General features: G+C 44.2%; 1 protein-coding gene across 2 annotated transcripts; it reads left to right on the forward strand.

Annotated features, from left to right (window-relative positions):
* Positions 1 to 1,199: 1,199 nt before the first annotated feature.
* On the forward strand, positions 1,200 to 21,442 carry RPN2 (ribophorin II). Of its 2 annotated transcripts, XM_075768906.1 has the most exons (18): positions 1,438 to 1,487; positions 1,577 to 1,779; positions 3,523 to 3,618; positions 4,338 to 4,513; positions 5,377 to 5,452; positions 5,838 to 5,972; positions 8,046 to 8,222; positions 8,577 to 8,695; positions 9,104 to 9,209; positions 11,611 to 11,702; positions 12,585 to 12,699; positions 13,375 to 13,569; positions 14,103 to 14,189; positions 14,768 to 14,863; positions 15,945 to 16,020; positions 16,913 to 17,042; positions 18,900 to 18,985; positions 21,070 to 21,442. In XM_075768906.1, the coding sequence occupies exons 1-17, from the start codon at positions 1,475 to 1,477 to the stop codon at positions 18,949 to 18,951; spliced, it is 1,944 nt and encodes a 647-aa protein (XP_075625021.1). In that variant the 5' UTR covers positions 1,438 to 1,474; the 3' UTR covers positions 18,952 to 18,985; positions 21,070 to 21,442. The 2 variants fall into 2 exon arrangements, with proteins under 2 accessions (XP_075625020.1, XP_075625021.1); XM_075768905.1 differs by lacking the exon at positions 18,900 to 18,985 and having other exon boundaries at positions 1,200 to 1,487.
* The last annotated feature ends 446 nt before the right edge of the window (positions 21,443 to 21,888 follow it).

Raw genomic sequence — 21,888 nt, forward strand, 5'->3', positions numbered from 1 at the left:
GCAGCGGGACAGGCGTCTGTCACACACGGGGTGCTGTGTCCCCTGTGGGACAGCCCAGCGTGGGACAGGGACCCGGAGCACGCCTGCCCGTCCCCAGGGGCTCGCGGGGAAGAAGTCATTCTGTACGTTGATGTGCGTGTTGCTTCGCTGCAGGAACTTGGGGTCCCCAATAGCGTGGCCGTGGCCGTTCCCAAGAGTCACCTGAAATAATCGAAACAGGGCAAATAGGGGGTGCTAGTTACACACCGGGGGGAAGGCAGCTTGGCTAACTGGGAGGATTGGGTTTTGCGCAGCAGAGCTGGGGCTTAACCTTACATTTGCTTTTTTAATTTCTTTTTTATTATTATTTGGTACTTAAGAGAAAACCAAGGGAAAAAATGAAGAGGTGGAAAATGAGGCTCCCCTAGATGGGGGATCAGTGAAATGATCCCTTAAACCTCGCACGCCTCCATCGAGGAATCTGAGCGAGCAGCGTTGCACAGATTTACTTGTTCACTTCCAAACGCCCCTCCCGAAGCCCCGCTGCTGCCCCGGGAGCTCCGTCCTCCCCACGAACCCCTCGCCAGGAACGAGGGCACCATCCCGGGGTCTCGCCCACGAAGCTCAGGACAAATCCCACGCCCCTGGGAAGCGTGCAGCCCTTTCGGGCCCTGCTTTCCTGGGAAGAGGGAGCCGTTCGGCAAGCGGCGGCCGAGCAGCGGTGGCTTTGCGGGAGGCTGGCCGTGGCGGTCGGCTGTAATTAAGAGCAGGAGGTTACTGCGGGGGTGACCGGGGAGGCCGAAACCCACCGCCTGGCACCGGGGGCGGCAGAGGTTAACTCGGCATCGCGGGTGGATGAGCGGCCCCGCATCGCTGGGCGAGTCCCGGGGCGTTCGGGGTCTGCTGACAGCCCAGGGGAGCGCTGCCCTTCCCGGGGCGCGGGCAAGGTGCTGAGACACACGCGGAGCTGCTGGGCCAGCGGGGTATCGGTGCGCCGGGGCTCCCAGGCCGGCGGCGGGGGGAAGCTCCCACGGGCGTGGGCTGACACCGCGCGCGCGGCGCCTGGCCCGGCATCGGACGTAACGTGGTGTGACGCAACAGCGTGGCGTGGCACGAGCACGGCACCCGCCGCTTCCCCTTTAAGGCGCGTGGCGCGCTGAGCGCCGCGGGAGGCTCGGCCAATCAGCGCAGCCCACATCTTCGCCAGGGACCGCCCCCGCCCGCCGCCGGGAGGCCCGTACCACTGCCGCCGCCCAGGGGAGCCGCCGTTGTCTCTTCAGGGGCGGCTCCGCCACCGCCCGCCTCCCGCCTCCTTCCCGGCCGTCCCCTGCGCTCCGCTCTTTCTCACAGCTCCGTGGCGTCCGCGGCGGGCGCTCGTGGGGTCGGGGCCCCCCGCGCAAAATCCGCCGTCCCTCCCGCCTCCCCCGTAGCACGGGCGCGGTGGTGCGGGCCGCGGGGCGGAAGCGGCGCCGTGGCCCAGGCGGCGGGCGGCATCATGGCGGCGCCGGGTGAGGCGCGGGCCGCGGCGGGGTGGGCGCTGGGGGAGGGCGACGCGGCGGGCAGTGGGCCGCGGTGTAACTCGCTTGTCTCTCCGTAGGCCTCCAGCTGCGCCTGGCGGCGGCCTTCAGCCTCCTCCTCCTCCTCGCCGGTGCCCAGGCCCTGGCCCCCAGCCACCGCCTCACCGCCCGCGACCTGGCCCGGCTGAGGGCGGCGCTGGAGCGGCCCTTCGCCGACCTGCAGGCCGCCTTCTACTCCATCGTGGGCCTCGACAGCCTGGGCGTGCGGGTGGCGGACGAAAAGGTGAGCGTTGAGGGCCCGGCGGTGCTGCCGCTCCTCACCCCTCGCCCCGCCGGTTGCCCTGCGCGCCCGAGGCCGTGCGGCCCCAGCAGCAAAAGACGAGGCATCGTGGGTTTATCTAGCGAGCTCCGCTTTGACAGGAGCGTGAGGAGAACGTAAAGCAAGTGTGCGTTGTGTTCTTAGCAAGTGTCAGAGCAAATCACTGGTAATTAGTGGCAATCTTTCAGGTGTGCTATTTGAATAAACTGTGTTTTTGTGTGGGCAGTAACATGCCACGGGATCTCTTATGCTTACTGCCTCTAAGTGGTGGTTTCAGGGCTTGCTCCTCCATAGCCTGTTGGGTTATTAATGTAGCTATCAATGTGTTACACTGTTTTGTGGAAAAGACTTCTGCCTGTGGCATGTTTGCTTCACTGTCCTGTTACACAGAGCTCTCATCATTTCATTTCAGTTCCAACACCAAATTCAACCAGGTCACTTGATCTTGCTACTTTTGTATATAAAATATGTTCCCTTGTGTGCAGACAAGAAACAAAGACTTGTGGTATCAGCATGATGCTTACTGACCTTTCATGTCTTTAAGCATTTCTATTTTAAATGCTGCAGATTGTCCTTATAACAATCGATTTACATAAGCGTACCCGCTTACATGCACATGCGTGCTTATCTGTGTACCTAAGCTGTAAACGTAAGTTTGTTTTTTCCTCATAATTCAGCTAGTTCAGTGTCTGTAAACCTTTTGGCCTTTGTTTCTCTTTGAGCGTTGTGCCTTTGCACCACAAACTCTTCGCTGTGAGGCTCCTGACGATGTGGTTCACACACTGCACACCTTGCTGTGGTCACTTACTGTCATCTGCGGGCTAGGCTGGGAATTCCTGCTTTTGTTTATGTCAGTGTGGCTGGGTTTTTTAATAGTTCCTAGTTTTGGCAATGATAATACAGCCTTTGCTTCTGCAGGTAAACAGTAATTATTTACTTGTTCCTTGAGGCTTGTGATGACTCTCTTTTTCTACCTCTTTGTGGGGTAAGACTATTGAAAAGGTAGAGGTAGTAAAATACCAACTATGCATAACACTTGAACACGTATCAATATCCCTAGGTAACTGTAGCGTTAAAATCCTGTCCTGCTTGTAAAGGCCTGTTCTCCACATACATAAATCATGGGTCTTTGAGTATGAGCAGTTAAATTCTTGGTTGTTTTCTGGTTAAAATGGAATCTTAATGATCTATCTAGTTGTCAGTTAATAATAAACTGCTTACAGATTAATGAGCAGTCTTATTGCTTGACTTCTCTTTCTATATGCTTTGAATTTCTGTCTTCTGCATCCATTAATGATTGTGTGTGATACACAGCTGGGAAGGAAGCTTGCCCACAGAATTTCTGCTCATCTGTTCTCTATCCTCGGAGATTTTTCCCTGCTAAATATATGCATGGGACTTATATTTTGACAGATTGTATAATTATACTCAATTTAAATTTGAATTCTGGTTGCAGTAGAGTTTATGTGGAAATCACTTCTCTCTTTTAGCAGGAACCACCTTTGTTTCTGTGCAGCACTGAGTAGAGTAGGATCTGGGGGGGTTCCAGGCTCTGTTGCATCACAAATATTACTGGGGATTTCATTTGCCTTTTTTTGGTATAAAAATGCACAACGGAGTACAGGAAACTGTCTTAGAGTGTCATTTAGATCTCTCCGTGGCTTAAGTCAAGAGTGCTGCTGTAAGTTAAGTTCTGTTTCTTCACAGGCTGCATGCATTTTCATCAAATCTCACGTGGACTCCAGCAGCGTTGATTCCCTCTTCTACGCTGCACAGTCCATCCGGGTCCTGTCTGGCTGTGAGGTGAGTTTGGAGCCCTGAGCTCTGGAGACAGGCGTTACCAAGGATGTATTTACCTTGGTCTTTTTCTTGGTTTTATTTTATGCATAGCTTCTACTTTTGCTTTCTTTTAGTGGGTTGTATTCTGTTGTGTCTTAGGTAGATAACTTATGAAGTGTCTGGGAGTACTCTATACAAGGCAAAGTGTAAAGTTATAAAGTGAGTATTTGGTCCACTGTAATTCTGAGGGGCTGTTTCTTGATTAAACGTTGGTGGCTAAGGAAAAAGGAGCCAGCACATTTTAATAGAATTCACAGCAGCTGTGTCAATTACACGTTTTGGGCAGGTGATAAACTGTTTAGATGTAAACCTTGTGTTGAAACAGTGCATTGACACAAACGCAGCCCATCCTTGCTGAGTTGTGGGTGGGTTTTCCAAGCCCCATTTTTCATCGGTACCGCAAGCTGCTGCACAATGATGTGATGTCAAATGAAAAACAGTAGCAGGTTACCAGGATAAATTTGAATCATGGATTATCCCGACTCATTGATAGTTGACATCAAAACTTAGGGATTTAATTAAACTAAAAGGTAACAGGGCTTTTTAAAAGAATAAGAGCTTTTTCCCAAAAGCTTGTAGGAGTAGTTCACCAGTCAGGTGTGTTGCTCCAGGAAGAAGTCAGTGGTGACAAAGGCCTTGTTTTCTCAAGTGTGAATCGGCGTGTTCCCTGTGTTCTTCCTCAGGTTACCATTTCAAATGAGACCAGGGAGCTGCTGCTTGCAGCTGTCAGTGAGGACTCCTCAGTCACCCAGATCTTCCACGCCGTTGGGGCCCTGAGTGGCTTTGGCCTCCCTTTGGCATCTCAGGAAGCACTCACTGCTCTCACTGCTCGACTTAGCAAAGAAGAAAATGTGCTGGCGTAAGTCTTTCAGACGGAATGATTCACTATATATAGCCTCCAGGCACTTGGATTTTGGAGTAAAGGGTATTTTGACACTTAATTTTTGTAACACAGATGTAGTAGAGTAGGTGCTGTGTTTTCATTTGATGTATTTTTCCAGTTCATTATTGTCCCTCTGGTGGAATGAAAAATACGGGCTTGAGCTATTTTCTGTGTGATTTTGCAAATGAGCTTACGTATTCGGTTTAGTTCAAGAATAATGGTCGGTAAAGTGGGCGCATGCCAAAGGAGACTTCTCTTTTAAAAAGACTCACAACAAACTTTTGACTTAAAACCCAGCTAGGGTTCCATGTCATTTATGTTGCAATAGACGTGATGCTCTTCCACAGCCCTGGTTTGTGGGTAGGGATCCCTGTACTGCGAGGTTAAAAAAATGTTTCAGTAAGCAGAAGGAATTTTGGCATTTGTCGCCAAAGAATTCAGTAATTTTACCGTGAAAGAAAAGAATAAAGATTTCTTTAAAAGCCAGGGAAGAAGGGGGAACTTTAAAACTTGCTTTGTTGATGAAAAAAATAGATTCCTGGAAACCTTGTTAGCAAGTCTGGGGATCTGTGCTGGGCAGAGATCAAAGTTTTGTTTCTTCTCTGCCTTTGAATCTGAGTTTATTGCGGCACTGATGCAGCTAAAGTGGCATTCCCTAATGAATTTTAAGTTTCCACTAAATCACTTCAGATTCATTGCCTTGAGTCAGCTGAATGCAGTTACAGCTGTTCTACACTTCATTCAGAATAGAAACTGTGGTTGCTTTGATTTGAATGATGTTTGGCTTTTAAGGGAGGAAAAATCATACAATTGTTTGGTTTTGTTTGTTCTTGTTTAAGAACCATCCAGGCTTTGGAGACGGCATCTTACTTGTCCCAGCAGGCAGATCTAAGTGGGATCGTTGAGGAGATAGAGGTAGGAACACGCTATGCTCTAATTATTCAGCAATTTGTTAGATCTGTGTAGTACTAAAAGATGTATTAATGTGAAACACAAAATGAAAAACCAACCTGACTGATTGTTTGCCTGCGTGATGTGGGTTGGCTTGGCTCTTTCTTTCAAGCAGATATTTCTTCTGGGCTTTTGACTCTTTCATGATGGACTGAGACACAAAGTCAGGACTTTTAAATATAATTAAATACACTAAAGGCTGAAGGTTTCTTTTTCTTCATGTTTCTAAATGGCTATTACAAAATATCTCAGTGATCCCATACAGATACTCTTGGTTATAGACCTAACAGGCTTAACTTCTGTGGATCTACTAGCATGCAATTTAAATTTTAATAACTCTTTCTGTCAGGATCTTGTTGCTCGCCTGGATGATTTGGGTGGAGTTTATCTGCAGTTTGAAGAAGGAATTGAGACTACCGCACTGTTTGTTGCTGCTGCCTATAAGCTGTCAGACCATGTGGGTACAGAGCCAGCAGTGAAGGAGGTCTGTATCTGCCTTTTCCTCCCTTGCGCACCGTAGCTCACAAAAAGGATCTGCCTTGTTCCTGGTGTGCAGTGCAAGAGGCCGGTATAACTGTGTAGAGTTTCTACTGGGAAAAAATGAGCACACTGATTGAAAAGGGACGTCCCAGAGGGAATGCTAAGTAACAGAATGTAGGAGGAAATTCCACCTTCAAGATCACAGGCTGAATTTGGTTTGGTTTTTTACTTTTTCAAATGTACAGAAGGAAATTGCAAGTGAGGCTTAGTTTTTCTTTATTGAGACAAGCTGCTGAACAAAAACCCTCTTGTTTCAGAGTTTGTTCTGGTATTTAGCACTTGTCGAGCACTTTCCAGCATTTCAAAGTGTTTTGCAAATGTTATTTACCTGTGAGGAAATGCAGGCACCCTAATTTGGGTGCCCAAAAGTGAAACAACGTTAGTACCATACACCTACAGGAATCCAGATGCAAAAACTTGTTGTCTAAAATGAAAGACTGTTGGAAATTCCTTTTGAGCTTGATTAAGCTAGAAGTAGTTACTGCAAGCTATCCACTTAGTATTCTTTCTTTTTTTTTCCCCACAACAAGCTGAGTGAGATGTACTTTTGATTGAGAATGGCAGCTCCCTAAAGCACAAGCCAAAGTGGCAGTGTTGAGACAGAAGCCAGTGTAAGACATCTGAGTTCATTCCTGGCTCTCTTCCATGCCACTGCCAAACAGACTAATGCAAAGTAATTTTGATGTCATTTTTGAGGTGGTGATTCTGTTACACACAATTCAAACTGTCAGCATCCAAATGATGTTTGAAAAAAAGACCAATTAAGGAAAATTGTTTAGTGTTGTTTGAGAATTGTGCTGTCAGAAGTGCTATTGTTTGGGCTTAACGCTTTATCTCGTGTGAATGGCGAGAGTGCCTCCAGAATGCCACAAAACTCTCTTTAAAAATTAACATGTAGTATTTGAAGGAAAAAAAAAACCTCTCCCTTTTTTCCCCTCCGCAATTTAAATGCGAGTGTCAGTTGCTGATTAAGGTCTGGATCTGTGCCATGCCCTCCGTATAAATGAAAAACACTGCAGGATTGGCACTGCGCAGGAGTTTTGTAGCATCTGTCTGGATGCTTTCTCTAGTTATGTCATGTACATTGGTGCTCATTAATACAAGTAGGAGGGTGAAAATTTGAGATGTAGTGGATTTAATTTAGAAGTGTTCTTTGTGCTAAATTGTATGCCTATTCCTTTATTTGGGATTGTCTTCGATTATTCTCATTTCTGATTAGAATTTAGCCCACAATCCTTTGCTTGGATCAAAGTACAGGTAACCAAACTCTCTGTTTTCCAGACTAGCAGGGACTAATGGAAGAATCTGAATAATAGGGCATACCCTGCGGAGTGTGGACCAGATGCACTAACCCTACAAAGTCAGACTGCAAAACCAGCTGGGGGACTCCGTCCTGCTCCTCCTTTGGCGAGAACGAATTAGCCTTGGCACATCCAGAGCCAGAGCTGGCTCTGTGCTCCTGGTGGTACTGCTTTAAAGCTAATCCTCTTAGCTCGAGGACACTGCTGAGCCTAAGGGGATAACCCTGCATGGGCCTAGACTGGTTTCTTCCAGAGCTGTTAGGATGCTTTGCATCACCTCGCCATGGCCTTCCCAGCTTGGCAGGTAGCCGGGACATCTAGCAGAGTCCTTCTCCGCTGTACAAAGACAATTGTACAACTCCCAGAGCCAAATTGTCTTTTTGCAGCTGCATGCAGTCTGGATAGCTGAGCTGAGGGCATCTTCTGCTCTGAAACACATAGTTTGAAGAGGTGGATCGAAAGTCTAGTTTTGCAAGTTTTTAGTGCAGTTAGAGTGGTTGTGGTTGGAACCTCCCAGCCAAGAATAAGAATGCTAATGTGACATTCAAAAGGTAGCTAATTTTGGGTTACCTCATAACTTGAATTATTTTTAAAGCAAATGTGAAATCAAGCAGTCTTTCTGAATGATGTTTCTATTAATCACATTATACTGAGCCAGTTTGCAATGTTGTGGTAAGCTGCTGGTGCTTATATGTGATTTGCTTTTCCTCTTTCAGGATCAAATTATCCAGTTGATGAATGCGATTTTTAGCAAGAAAAACTTTGAGACGCTCTCAGAAGCCTTCAGCGTTGCGTGTGCCGCAGGTTCTTTATCCCGGAACCGCTACCATTTGCCTGTCATTATTGTCCCTGATGGGCCTGCAGCTGTGTCTCACCATCAGCCTGTACTCAGGGTGAGTCCTTAGCCCCAGATCTTAACTCATCTCTTGCCTCAGTCTTTAGTGCTGTAGGTCTGGGCTGACTGGGTGTGTAAGGTGATGTCTTTAGCTCCAGGTCTCAGGTTCCAGTAGATCTGGAGCTCTTATGAAGGGATTCTTAGGAACCGCTGCTTACCCAGGGCTTACCAGACACTACCTCAGAAAAGCACTGTGTGGAAGTCAGCTCTGCTGATTACAAACTTCAGCTTTCCTGATTATGGTAGAAAGAAATAGGTGTATCTGGGTGTCAGAGGGGTAGTGAGTCATCTGTGCCCCTGCATTCCTTCTGGGACCACAAGTTTCACAGAAATTCTTGGGTTTCTCTTGTAGCTACAAGTGACTGATGTTATGTCCCAGCCACTGACTCAAGCTTCTGTAAAGCTTGACTACGCCAAGTCTGCATCTAGCAAAGCCACTGTCCTTCAACAGACAGCATTTGCTCTGTCAGGGTAAGAATATAATCTTATTTTTACAGTTTGTAAGGCAAACAGGTGTTATTTAAACAGTGTTGGGCTTATTTTCCTTATGTGTTCTTCCAGCAGATAAATGTTTGTATGATGAAAAGCTCAAAATGCTGTAGTTGCGTTTGGTTGGTAATGGGTGACTGAGTGCATTTGGTAGTGATGGTGAATGTTGCTTTTTCTTTTGGGAGTCGGGAATTGCAATCTTCTTCTGTCTTCAGAGGCACTTTGAAGAATTCTCTTCCTGCTGCACTTAGCCATGTTAGTTTTGTGCTGCATTTGTCTGCCTGCTTAATCTAGCATATTTGGAGACTTCTTGGTTGCAAGATGTTACTTATTTGTAGGCTGCTGTTAGTGTTCTAGAGGATACTTAACACCTTGCATTTTTTGTTACAGAGACGTTTTTGAGCTGAACTTCATGAATGTGAAACCTGCAAGTGGATATTACGACTTCTCTATCAGTGTTGATGGAGATAAGCGATTTATTGCTAACAAAGTTGAGGTGGGTGTGCTTTCTGATGGCTTTTTAATTCTGTGCCTGTTCACTGAAACAGCTTTTTATCTATACCTGTTAAGGATGTTGCTAGTTGTATGGCATTTTTATCACATTTTTCTATAATGCATTGGATTTTGAGTCAGGATTATGACCAGTAACCAGATTAATATATGATCAAAAGAGATTTGTGTAAATTTCAAAACTGACTTATTATTTAGATATTTGCTGATCTGGCAGCATATGAACAAAGGCTAACAAAGGGAAGTGTTTGTATAGCAGCTCCAAGTAGCTATGCAAAAATCATTACTGAGAATGCTAGTTCTTCAGAGTCTTCAAGATTTGAGTCTGTAAATCTCAAGGCTTGGATTGCAGTTGTCTGGTGATTGCCTGATGTATGAAAGCTGAGCATTTGTGTTGTCTCTTGTATAAGTTCTACAGCCCTAGAAAAGAGGCAAGGGGATCTTTTGGCATCTCCTAACTCTATATGATGATGCTTTTGTAGTGCAGAAACAGTGACTAAAGCAAATGAAGTTTTCATTTCATGTATGCATACCCCCTTTTTGGTGGCAAAAGCTGTTATACCACACCTTTCTGAAGAAGAGTTTTATATAAATGCTCAGAGTTTTACTTTCCTCAAGTTTGTTGCAATGAGAAGAATGTGACCTCTGTGACTATTTATATAGTCACTCCGGTGTCAACAGCTGAGAACGCTCTTCTCCAGTCATGTCTATTCCCAGGCTTAGTTTTTGCCCTCAATCGTCTATTTAAGGAAAAGACTAGCTTTTAAAGTCTTCCAACGTAGTCAGCTTGGAGTGGAGGAAGACACTTCTTTACAACTGCTGACCTTTACTCTGTGTATCAAATTGATGTTGTCATTGTAGTAGTAATGGCACTTAGGAGTGTCAAAAGGGGATTGATTGGTCCTGCTTAAGCTCGCTGCTGGCACACGGAGGTACCGGTAGGAATGCATTAACGCTGGGGTGGCTTTGTGTGAACCGCTTCTAATAAGACACATTGTTATGGGGGAGGACTGCTGGGGGAACTGCTTTTTTTTTTTCTTACTGTTATTAGCATTAATTGTCCTTAATGCACCATCGTTTTGACAGTAATGAGCTGAACCAGTGGGTTATTACTCCAGGCAGAGACTACATTTCCTGGCATTAAAATATTTGAGAGATGTTTGTGTACTGTTCAGTTGGAGGGGCTGTGTGCAGCAGGTCTAAGTTGCCTTCACGTAACTTTTTTTAAATGAATATTTCATTAGTCCATCTTTCTTTGCTCCCATCTTGGAACAAACTAAGGTTTTAGTAAAGTTAGCCTGAATAGTCTACATGTTAATGGATCCATTTTCAGGGGTAACCTCTATCTTAAATTATGCTTTTTGTTGTAAAGGAACTGCCAAGATTGTTGTGTTTGAAGTCTGACCTGAATAGTTTGGTTTATGTTTTTACATATTTTTCCCACAGGTTCCCTGTGAATTACTTTTCAGGATTGAGGGTGTGGGGCTGGCTCACATGAGCAAACCTGTAATAGCAAATTGTAGTATCTGATGAAAAATATCTTGGCAGTGAAACTTTAATTCTCATGGGGAGCATTTGTAAGCTGTGAGAACAAATGTGCTGATTAAAAACTACAGACTGCAGTAACTGCTTATGTTTGAGAGAAGGATTGAAGTCAGTCAAACCCACCTAGGCTCGCTGCCTACCTGGTCTGTGGTTTGGGACCAGGGAGAGGGCAGGAAGTCATTTCTCTGCTTGGGGTTTATACAGCACTTAGCACAGAGGAGAGGCATAAATGGCAGGGCCTTATTGGCTGTCCTGCACTAACTGATAAACGCTGGGACTCCAAAGGAGAGCTTGCTGAACAAAGTGCAGGTCTGCAGGAATGCTTTGGCTCTTGTCTGCTGATAATAAAATGAGCAGAAACCTGTTAGGCTTTAGGAGCCAGCAAAGGCATAGCTGGTTGCTCTCTGGAGACCTCCCTCATCTCAAATTGCTATCTAGCAAGTAGAAGTACATATACATATGCAGTTTTAAGTTGTATCATATATGATGTAATCTTTAATAGATAGTTTTTGCTAGTTTAAAAAGAAAATGAATTGGATCTGGATAGTTGGACTGTTTCATTACAAACAGTTCTCCAAAGGGCAGCAAACTCCCACATGACTGAGAAGTTGGCTGCATGCACAGGGAGGAAGGGGATAGGTTAGGGGTAGTGACTGATGCAGGAGCGTTGCCAGAAAGTAAATTTCTGTAGATCCTTCTGTTCAGGTTAGGTTCTGTCTTTGGCTTAGTGTAGGACCGTCTTTGGGGAATGCGACAGAAGAGCTAAAGTGTCTGCAGTGAACTTGACCATAATTAGTACATGTAGAGTGCTCTGACTAATTTTCTATTGTGTTTTGTTGCAGCTGAAAGTGAAAGTTTCAACAGAAGTTGGGATTACTAATGTAGATCTTTCTACTGTGGATAAAGATCAGAGCATTGCGCCAAAAACAACCAGGTAAAATGACGCTGTGTATGTGATCCTTTCAGGGCCAACTCTGGCTCTAGGCTGCAGCTCTTCTGAGCTTTATCTACCTCAGCTAAACCAGAGGAATCTTGTATTGGAATAACTACAGAGTTGCACCCATGCTGTTTCTCTTAAACCTGTGAGTTCACTGGGAGAATTTTATAGATGATTTTCCTTAGTACTGACATAAGTACTAACAGAAGCCAGACAACCCAAGGTTTCTATTCCTTTGTTGACACCATAGCAAAAGCAAGTTAAAAGAATTGTGTTAATGTTTCTGGTATTATTGGGCTTCAGCAGAGATGCTCTGAAGCAACATGTACGCTGTATTTGGGAGTGTGGCTGTACCATTGCTAGGAGTACTTGAACTTAATGTAATTGTTTTTTTTAACTGACGTCAATTAGAATGTAATGTATGGGATTTAACATAGGTCACACAGCCTCACTGAGGTCCTTCTGTGTGTGTGATACAGCCTTCCTGTGCTGGTTTGAGTGTCTGTTTTTTTCTGTTCTGCTGCCATCACACCTTTGGTTGTAGCATAGCCTTGGCTAAATGGAATGTGGGGCATGGTACTAGCAAAACTTTCTTCTGGTGTTCCTTTGAACCTTACAACAAACAAGTGTTTTACTTGAAAACGGGCAAGGTATGTAGCTCAGAAAAACCCTACTAAAAAAAAAATCCATTAATTTCTTTTCATTACTCTTACAGTGGAAGAGAAAGACATGTTAGTTCACCTGTCTCTGATAAAATAGCTCATCTGTGATGAGTAGACTGCAGTACTGCTAGATAGGCTTGCATGCCTCAGTTTCTTTGAAAACCAGAGCTTTTCTTGGAAGATCACCTCAGTTCTGTTTGGTTTTTTTTCCTCCTAGGGTAGCTTACCCAGCCAAAGCCAAGGGCTCATTCACTGCTGACAGCCATCAGAACTTTGCTTTATCCTTCCAGCTGATAGATGTGAACAGTGGAGCTGAACTTATCCCTCACCAGGTTAGGACAAATTCTTATCATTGCTGTGTCACTGAAATGTTCTGTCTTGAAGCATCTGAGGTGACAGTTGCTCTTGAAAAGATTTGATAGGTTTTGAGAAGCCATATGTTTCTGACACAGACTGTGAAAGATCTCTGATCTTGGTAGATGGGAAGTGGATTCAGTTCATTTGTTTCGACTGTATGTGAAATGAAGCCTCTTCTGGCGCTGTGTCTTATTTAACTCAACAAAATGAGTGCAGGTAGCCTGCACTGTAAAAAGTACACTTCTGTTTTTTTAATATAAGTTGTTTGCTCAAAAAGTCCTTGAATGTAGACTTCTTTAAAATTTTAATTTTTCTTTATAAAATAGAAAAAAAGGGAAAAAAAACCAACAAGCCCCATATATGCATCCATCCCTGTTATGTGCTGTTGCATATACCATATGGAGGAACATTCAGTGTACTGCCCTGTATCCCAAGTGGGCCACTGGACGGTCTTGGTCCTGTGTTGGTGTAGTTACTCGAAGAGACATTGAACTTTGCTGATTTGCAGGGATCTAGACACCTGGGCTGCCAGTTTATATCCGACTCTTGTTAATGTTGTGCTTTTTGATTTGGGGTTAAATCTCTCATTTCATTGGCATTTGTAAACACGCTATGAGATATTCCAGAAACATTACGATCTTCCCTTTCAGACTTTTGTCCGACTTCACAACCAAAAGACTGGCCAGGAGGTAGTGTTTGTTGCAGAACCCGATAGCAAGAATGTATATAAGTTTGAACTGGATACCTCTGAAAGAAAGACTGAATTCGACTCTGCCTCTGGTACCTACACTCTTTACTTGATAATTGGAGATGCCACTCTGGAAAACCCAATCCTGTGGAACGTGGTACGTAGCTGGAAGCATGGCGGTGTGGTTTTGAGATTACTGGCAGTCTAACAGGAGGGCATGGTACGGGCTTGGAAGGGAGAAAAAAAGCTCAAATGTCTCTGTTCTTTGTAGTGAAGCAGAATCCTTTTGGCCACTTATGGACTCTGAGGTTTGCTGTTCATTTTAAGTTTTTAAGTAAGCATCAAAGCAAGACTGAAGTGAACATTCATTTCATCATGTGGTGGAACAGAAACTTCAGAACATTTGTTGGTTTGATTGTAATTTCACAGCAAGGACTCCAAGGTTTGGCCTTTCTGTGCTTGCTATGCTGGAAGTAAGTCCAGCTCTTAGTGATTGGGGAATGGCATTACTGTCCCTGTTTAGGAGAAATTGCTTCTTAAAAATCTGGTGGCTTTTTCTTAGTTTTCTTTAAAAATCATGTCAATTGTAGAATGACAAATAAGGAAATAGGCCACAGTAATGGAATAGGTTTTATAAAACTTTTAATACATTAAGATGAAACTTCATGAAGCTGCACAATTTTATTTCAGGCTGATGTTGTGATCAAATTCCCAGAAGAGGATGCGCCATCCACAGTCCAATCCAAGAACCTCTTTGTTCCCAAACCTGAAATCCAGGTACAGTCAAAACCAAAAATTATGTGCAGAGATGGGGGGCTAGTCACACTAGTATTATTTGTTCTCATCATAGTTTACTGTTGAAAAGTCATCTCTCATTAAAAAAATTAATACTGTGTAAATAATGTAATTAAAGGAAGACCAGAGTTACTGCTTAATGGAAAGAAATTTGTTGCAGTTGTCTGGAGTATGAATGAATAAGCTGTGTGTCCTACCTGTAAGAGAGGAACTGGTGTCACTGAGAAGATTCAAATATGTAAATTTGACTAAGTAAGCACCACAGAAAGCTCTCTGCTTCCGAAGATTTCTCTTGCTCCATTCCAGCCATCTGTGCTGGTGACAAGCTCACAAGTGCTTCTGTGAGTGCAAGAAAAAAGTTAACTGTGCAAGATGTGCACAGACTGGAATAGATGCTACTTTAAAGAGTCAGTCTTTGCCTTAAGAGGAATGCTTATAATCCAAAGGAACGTCTGGGAACAGTACCAGGGCTGCAGCTGGTCCTCAGGGGAGCTGAGAAGCTGCTCTGTTGGAATACAGATACAATACTCTACTTATGAGTTGGTTTTGTTTGTTTGCAGCATCTCTTCAGGGAACCTGAGAAGAGGCCTCCCACTGTGGTATCTAACACTTTCACAGCATTGATTCTCTCCCCTCTGCTTTTGCTGCTCATTCTGGTGAGTGAACTGGGCCACAGAAGAAAATGTTTTCCCGTCCAGTCCAAGGTCGCTTAGGAGGTTGGCCAGCTACGCTGCTTATTAAAACTCTTGGTTAATCATGAGTAGCGCAGCAGTGCTGCAGTCGTAGCTAGTACATGTGAGTGCAGAGCGTTGGTCTCATTGTCTTTCCTAAACTGTTGGGGTTTTTTTTGAGTTTATAGTCAAAACAGAAAAACACTGCTGCCAAGTAGAAGTAGGTGGGGTGAGTTTCTCCAGTGTGCTTCTGCTTGGGATGATGAATAACAGTGGGCAGCTGAAGTTATAACTAACATTAGTCTTCTGCAGGGAAAAAAAGCAGTGATTCTTCCTCGCACTTAATATATCCATCACGTCATCTGTGTTACTACATCATTGTTTTGGACTTAATGCAATACAAAATCTCATCTACACAAGTTAAATTACTCCTTATTTGGAGGATGCAACTGGTCCCTTACTCACTTGGCAGTAATTTCCCATTAGCTAGTCTCACTGAAAGCTGGCATTCAGATAGTCATGTCCACTGGTCTCTGGAATTCAAAATGTACGTGTTGATGACACTAATGAAAAATCTCATTGCTACTGCTCCTGTTTGCCATCCTTCGTGCCTTTCTCTTTCGTACTCTAAAAACTGAAATTGTTTTTGAGCATGCATCTTGTATCTGTAGCTGTTCTTTTGCTGAGTCCAAAACTAGAACCTTATATTATTTTTTTGGGCTTTTTAATTAAAATTAATTCAGCTGGATAGAAATCGCAGTGTTTATTTTTTCTGGAAAATGTAGATTTGGAGCAGTTCCCTGTCATCGGTTTAAGAAAGATAATTAAGGAACTGCCTGTGGTCAGTCAGAAGCAGCAGAAGTGTTCACTACAGGAGCTCAACAGTGCAGTCTTTAGCAAAATTACTGCTCTGTCCTCTTGTAGTAGTAAACAAGTGCTTCTGTAGAAAATACACTGTCTTCATTGAAGAACTAAAGCAAATGGGCTTGAAAGATGCTGAAGTTTAAAATAAAAGCTTGTGTTTACAAGGCTGTTGTAACTCAGGTTTTGTTTCTTTTCCTTTTAGTGGCTAAAGATAGGTGCCAACATCTCCAACTTCAGCTTTGCTCCCAGCACCATTGTTTTTCACATGGGACATGCCGGTAAGTGTCAGAGGCTTTCTGCTCTGTTTGACCTTCTCACCTGGGAGTTACAGATGAGAGCCTTGGTGGTTAATGGGCTTGTGGTCTATTAACTATAATGACATAATAGCATAACATTTGTTCTCTTGTTTTCATCTGCCTTCCTGCTTTTCATGATTGTTAATATGGTGATAAACCTGTTTTGGCCATCAGCTTATAACAGCGGTCATTATCCGGGCCCCTCTCACACACCATTTATCTGTACTTAATAGAATTTCTTATTTCCAGAGGTCACACTTTCTTTATTGCGTGTTTATCCTTTGTAAGCAGGGAGTTTCTGTGGGGATTGAAACCTGCGGGACTGCCGCCTACATCTTTTCTTTAAAGCTCTTCCTGTGAAAGCTGCTGTCGTTCTTTGGCTAGACCATTTTTTTCATCAATTTTATTGTGTCCTTGGTTGCACAGTTATTTACTGTCTTGACAAAATTTCAGAAACATAGTAGGTTGGGAGAACATTTGATATACTGTATCCGAAATGGCAGTGTGTTGTTTAATCCAAACCAGCTTCCTTGGAAGCTTTATAAAGCTGTAAGCCCCTACAAGGTTAATATCCTCTATTGAAATCCAGGGAATCCTCCTCCTTTTAATAGCCCTTAGTGTCTATAATATGTCCATAATTCTGCCACAAGAGGGTTGGTTGCAAGCCATCAGTGTCACGTTTTTCTCCATTATGGAGACCCAGATGCCTTCTTCCCATGGCGATAACGTATGGTCTTTAGATCTACCATCTCAGAGATGAGGTGGAAACACAATGCTTAGGCCTGGCAGTACCACTTAACAATTGTCCTGAGGATAATGAAAGGTTGGTCTTTGAAATGCAATTTCAGCCATGAGCTCTGTCTTTTTGTCACAGCAATGTTGGGACTCATGTATGTCTACTGGACTCAGCTCAACATGTTCCAGACTCTGAAGTACTTGGCAATTTTGGGTGGCATCACATTCCTGGCAGGCAACAGGATGCTGGCTCAGAAAGCAGTAAAACGGTAAGCCAGGGACGGATGCGTTGGTGGGAGCCGCTTTTAAAATCAGTGGGGAGGAGATCACATTGATGCTATTGTGTGATGGTAACTCATACAGTAATGAACGCTGCTTTTTGGTCTTGGATCTTGTGTGTGGGGAGGGGCTGCTGGGTCCCACCTTTGTGCCTGTTTTCAGAATAAGGGCTCGAACTGACCTAGGGGGATGAACTGCTCTTGCTGAGATAGAGCTGACTGCTCCTCAGAGGGAATGGTCCACGTGGCCACCTGCTAAGTTGATCAGGCACACAGAGAAAGCAAAGGGTGGAATTGTGTGCACTTTGACATGGGGAAACCCACATTTGGCAAGGCATTCACTAAAAAAATTTACTACATGATATATCAGCTCTTACAATATTGTTAGATAATGAAAGCTACTATAAATGCAGAAGAGGCCCAGCTTTTCTGTAGCTGTGCTTGTGAGATAAGTTTTATGAGGAGGAAGGTAAGGTGGGGGTACCTTACTGCTGTCTTCCCCTATCGAAAGGGGGATTATAGAGAAAAGGGAAGCAGATGCTTATCGGAGATGTGCAGCAACAGACAGAGGGCAACACACGCAAGCAAAACCAGGGAAAATTCTGGGAAATGTTAGGGAGACAACATTCATTTCTGTACTGGCATTGGACTGATTCTTCACGCTTGGGTCTTCTGCCACGCAGTGTCTCATGAATGTGCCGTGGCTTAGGTAGCCTGCAGGCAGTGTGCTGACCCAAGCTTCCAATACAGTGCATTAATTAGAGGTTGAACCGTTCCCTCTCCTTTACTTCTGCCACATGAGGTTTCCATCTGAGACATAAGTTTCAATCCTTTTGTACTAATGTCGAGTTTGGCTTTGAAGATGACCTTATTGACCTGCTTTGCGATCAAATCCACGCTTTTCTTACTTTCCCCTTTTTGACCCACTGGGAGTTGTTTGTCCTTGCATACCTATTTGCATAGATATCCCTGGGTTCTCACTTTTTTGATTACACTGTATTAAAACCAGGATGAGAGCTGTAAAAAAAAAACCCCGCAAGGATATAATTTTCAGGAGTTTTGCATTGATTTGTTGTCTTTAAAGCATCTCTACTTGCATGGCTGTAGCAGGGCAATGATTATTGTAATCAGACCTTTCCATACCATCCTTGCAGCTTTCTCAGCCTTGCTCCCTTGGATGTCCAGCCCCCCTCCGCTGTGGCACTTTCTCTTGTTAGCATAACAGTTCCTACTGGGATTTTGTTGCCAACGGGAGTATGCTATATCATTTAATAGTATTTCCTTTTTAATTTCAAGAGTAATGATAAAATCATTATTAATTACAGATTGCCTAGGATACAGATTTAGGGAAAAAGAATACAATGAAGCTTATTTCTAAGTGTCTTCGCTCAACCAGGGCTTCTGTTAGCACATAAATGCAGGTGGTTGGTTCCTACTTCAAAACACTGCGGGGGGTGTCTGTATGCTTTTTTGCTGTAAATGACATGAAGCTGCAACTACAATGGCAAATTTGAAAGTAAAACTTCTACCTTAGGCTAAAGTTAAACCCTTTGTACCTGGCTTTAAAGTTCAAAAAGACATCTTTTTGTTAACGCGCTGCTACCCTGTCTCAGATGTTGAAGTGCGGTGATAATTAACTAGATCGCACTTTGAGGCAAAGCTGCTGTTCCACTATGGAGGCCGTTGGCGGGCGTGGGAAGGGGACTGTGTAAACCATCTTTTTACAGAAGTTACCAGAAGGCCTGGTTTTGCTTTTTGCATTTCTGTCACTGGCTCTGGTTCCTGGAGCAGGGCTACTTTTCTCCTCCCTGTCTTCTCTGAACCTTTCTTCCTCTCTCCTTTTGGCAGGATCGCTGCAGAGCAGAGCAGTAGGTTGGCAAAGTATAGAACGCTGCGGTAAAAGGGGGTTTTGCTAGTGACCAGCTCTTCTAGAAGTAAGGGCTTTTTTGGAATTTGCCTTTCCTGGGCATGCTGCCTGTTTCATTTCACTTCATTGCTCACTCCTTGTACAAAAAGATAGCTGAGCTGAAGCCGCTTCCTTCCAACATTGTTTATTGGGCTTTAAATCAGTCCTTGGGTGTCTTTGGCTACAGCTGGGTTTGCATATTAGCAGTATGTGTCCTCTGAAACTAAATTACCTTTGTGTGATGTCCTTAATCATCTGAAGTCTGTATGGTAATATGTGCACATGTGAATATGCTGTCTTGGGCATCAAGCAGCTATCAGGTGATGAAATAAACCTAGTTTAAGCTGTGTTGTTCCTGTAAATAAATGATTAGCAATGTTGGCTGGAGGAGAATATGATGAACGTGGCTGATACCTGGGTTATTCCCATCCTGCTGTTGGTACTCCTACCATCTGCAGTGTTCTGGTTATTCAGCTGCCAGGCACTCTGCTGAATTACATCCTCGCTTGGGGTGGTGAGAGCTCTGTGTGCAGCAGAAGCCAGGTCAGCACCACCTCGTTCAGCTGAGAACATGACCCAGTACGGGGTTCACCCTCCTACTAGACTGAACCAGTCACAATGGCTCAGTGGCAACAGCAGCAAGCCAGCTCCCTCCATTCAATACAATCATCCGATAATTCTCCATTATCGCTTACCAGTGCAAAGCCTTTCATTCTGAACAGGTAAGATCCCAGTTGGTGTATCCACAGTGGCGTAGGAGGCAGGACTGCCTGCTGTTCTGCATGCTGCCACATTCTGAATGTGTGTGTGTGTGTGTGTGGCTTCATTTCTCGGTCAGTGCACTGTTTTATTTTGGGTAAGGGAGAGAGCGTCTGGGACAAGTCCTGCAATGGGACTGGAATCACAACGTGCTGCACTGGTACATCTCGTGAGTGGCTGTTTTCTCTCACGTTCGTGGTCAGCGCTCCAGGCACACATGCACACTGAGTGTTTGAACGGAACTTAGTTTGTGTGGTGTAAAACAAAACCAGGGTAGGTGGTTGTGTTGCAGAAACGATGTACATTGTGGTATAAGTTCCTGTCTGCAGATCAGATAGTGTGGAGGATGGTTTCTTGAAAATTACCTGTAGAGAATTTGGCATCGTGTCCCATAGAAAAACACCCTGTTACTATATTTTCTCTCTGTGGAGTGTTTTGAGGTATTTCAGCACAGAACAAGCTGTGACAAGTAACTGGAGAGGAACTGGAGATGTGGCCGTCGCTTGTTGTAGATGAATGCTGGCTGCATCCTGGGCATGTTTGCTGGTGCTGTGCTGGTCCCTGGAGCTTCTTTTTGCCATAGCTTTGGGCCACTGGTTTTCAGCTTTTTAGTGGCCTGTTAAAAAATGCCTCACAAGTGTGTTCTCCACAGCTTGCATGTTTTCTGTTTCTCAGTCTGGTATTTTAACTCCTTAATTCCCCATGGGCTGCAAGTAATCCTGGAAGATCTTGCAAATCAATTATTATCCACAACCCATAAGTTAGGTTTTCTGCCATGTGCAGTCACAAACATTTTTCCTTATTGCTGAGTTTTCTGATGCTCCAGATACATCAGTTAAGACTATTGTTACCAACTTCTAGGGCTGGACTGTCAAGCATCCATAGCTATGCCTGTGTCTGGCATCTTGAAGGGAAAAGGACCCCAAAAAGATGGGTCTGCTGTGCCCACATTAGATTACTTCATCTTGGGGACATGAAGATCTTTTCTTTGTGGGACAGACCAGCTGATTCCAAGTGGATAGATTGGCCCTGTTTAAAGTAGAAGAGCGGTTAAGGTACCTGCAGGCTTTGCATTCAGCCTTGCTTTTTTGTTCAGTTCTGTATTTTACAAGGCTCATTCATCCCTTTTGCACCAGAAATTAACCTTCATTTTGTCTGACCATTTCCATCCTCCTTGAATTCAGCCCTCCATTCCATTGCAGTACTGGTTTTAGCACTCAAATAAGTTTCCTTTGAGAAGCTTATCCGACAAGCTTCCTTTGAGAGAGAATGAAGGGTCTGGGAGTGCTTTTATGTGCAGAGGAGTGCTTTGTTGCCTGGAAGAGTTAATTTTTTTTGGATTTTTCTTTCCAGGACACACTAGTACCAGAAGAATGGAAGAAATGGGGAAAAACAAAGCAAATGCCTTCAGAACAGAAGTGAATAAATAACTGAAAGACCAGAAGAAGGAAGGCAGAAGCAGATTTTTTTATATATATTAAGTCAAAGGGGTGCCAGTTATACTTTTTTAAAAATCTGTTTTTCATCGTTGTGTTCATGTTACTTGAATGCTTTTCATATGAATCCGGAAAATCCTTTCTTCCCTAGATCCGTCCCCCTTTTTCTCCCAGGACATTTTAATTTCCTTTAGAACACGAGGAAAAAGAAAATACAATTCTGCCTTTCCCCAAGTGCCCCCTCCTCAACCTAAACGATCTGTGAATAAAGAGGAAAGAATGGTCCTGAATTTTGGGGGTTTTTTGGCTGTCTCGGAGGCTGTGATTGGAAGTTGGGCTCACATGAGAATGAAAAGAGCTTTTTCTGGTGGGTAATTTTGTGTATGAGTCATTGCTGTGTGAAGCTTCCTGTTCTTTCATGCCCTTTCCCAGAGGGACATGTTTATTGGGGGGAACACTTCCCACTCCTGCCTATCCCTTGTGTGACGCTGTCATCTGCATTTCTCTGCTAATGGCTATTCTCTCTGACTTCAGGATGGTGCCAGTTCACTCCAAATACGAGTCTGACTCAGGTTATTGCCTCTGTTCTATGAAACTGAATGCCAGGAATCTGCTGGTTGCCACGTGGCCACATATGAGTTGCTTGAGCTCTAACTTAATAACCACCTTCAAGACCACTAAGCAGTGTTCAGGCAGCAGACTTGGGCTTTATTCACGGACACACTGATAGTAATAA

Source organism: Balearica regulorum, chromosome 16 (assembly GCF_011004875.1).
Source record: "Balearica regulorum gibbericeps isolate bBalReg1 chromosome 16, bBalReg1.pri, whole genome shotgun sequence".
NCBI lineage: Eukaryota > Metazoa > Chordata > Aves > Gruiformes > Gruidae > Balearica > Balearica regulorum.

Bases quoted from the DNA above. Each gene is read 5' to 3' on its own strand.
- RPN2 (XM_075768906.1), top strand. The intron at 8,223-8,576 runs GTGAGTCCTTAG...TTTCTCTTGTAG, and splicing joins ACCATCAGCCTGTACTCAGG to CTACAAGTGACTGATGTTAT. The intron at 14,864-15,944 runs GTGAGTGAACTG...TTTTCCTTTTAG, and splicing joins TGCTTTTGCTGCTCATTCTG to TGGCTAAAGATAGGTGCCAA.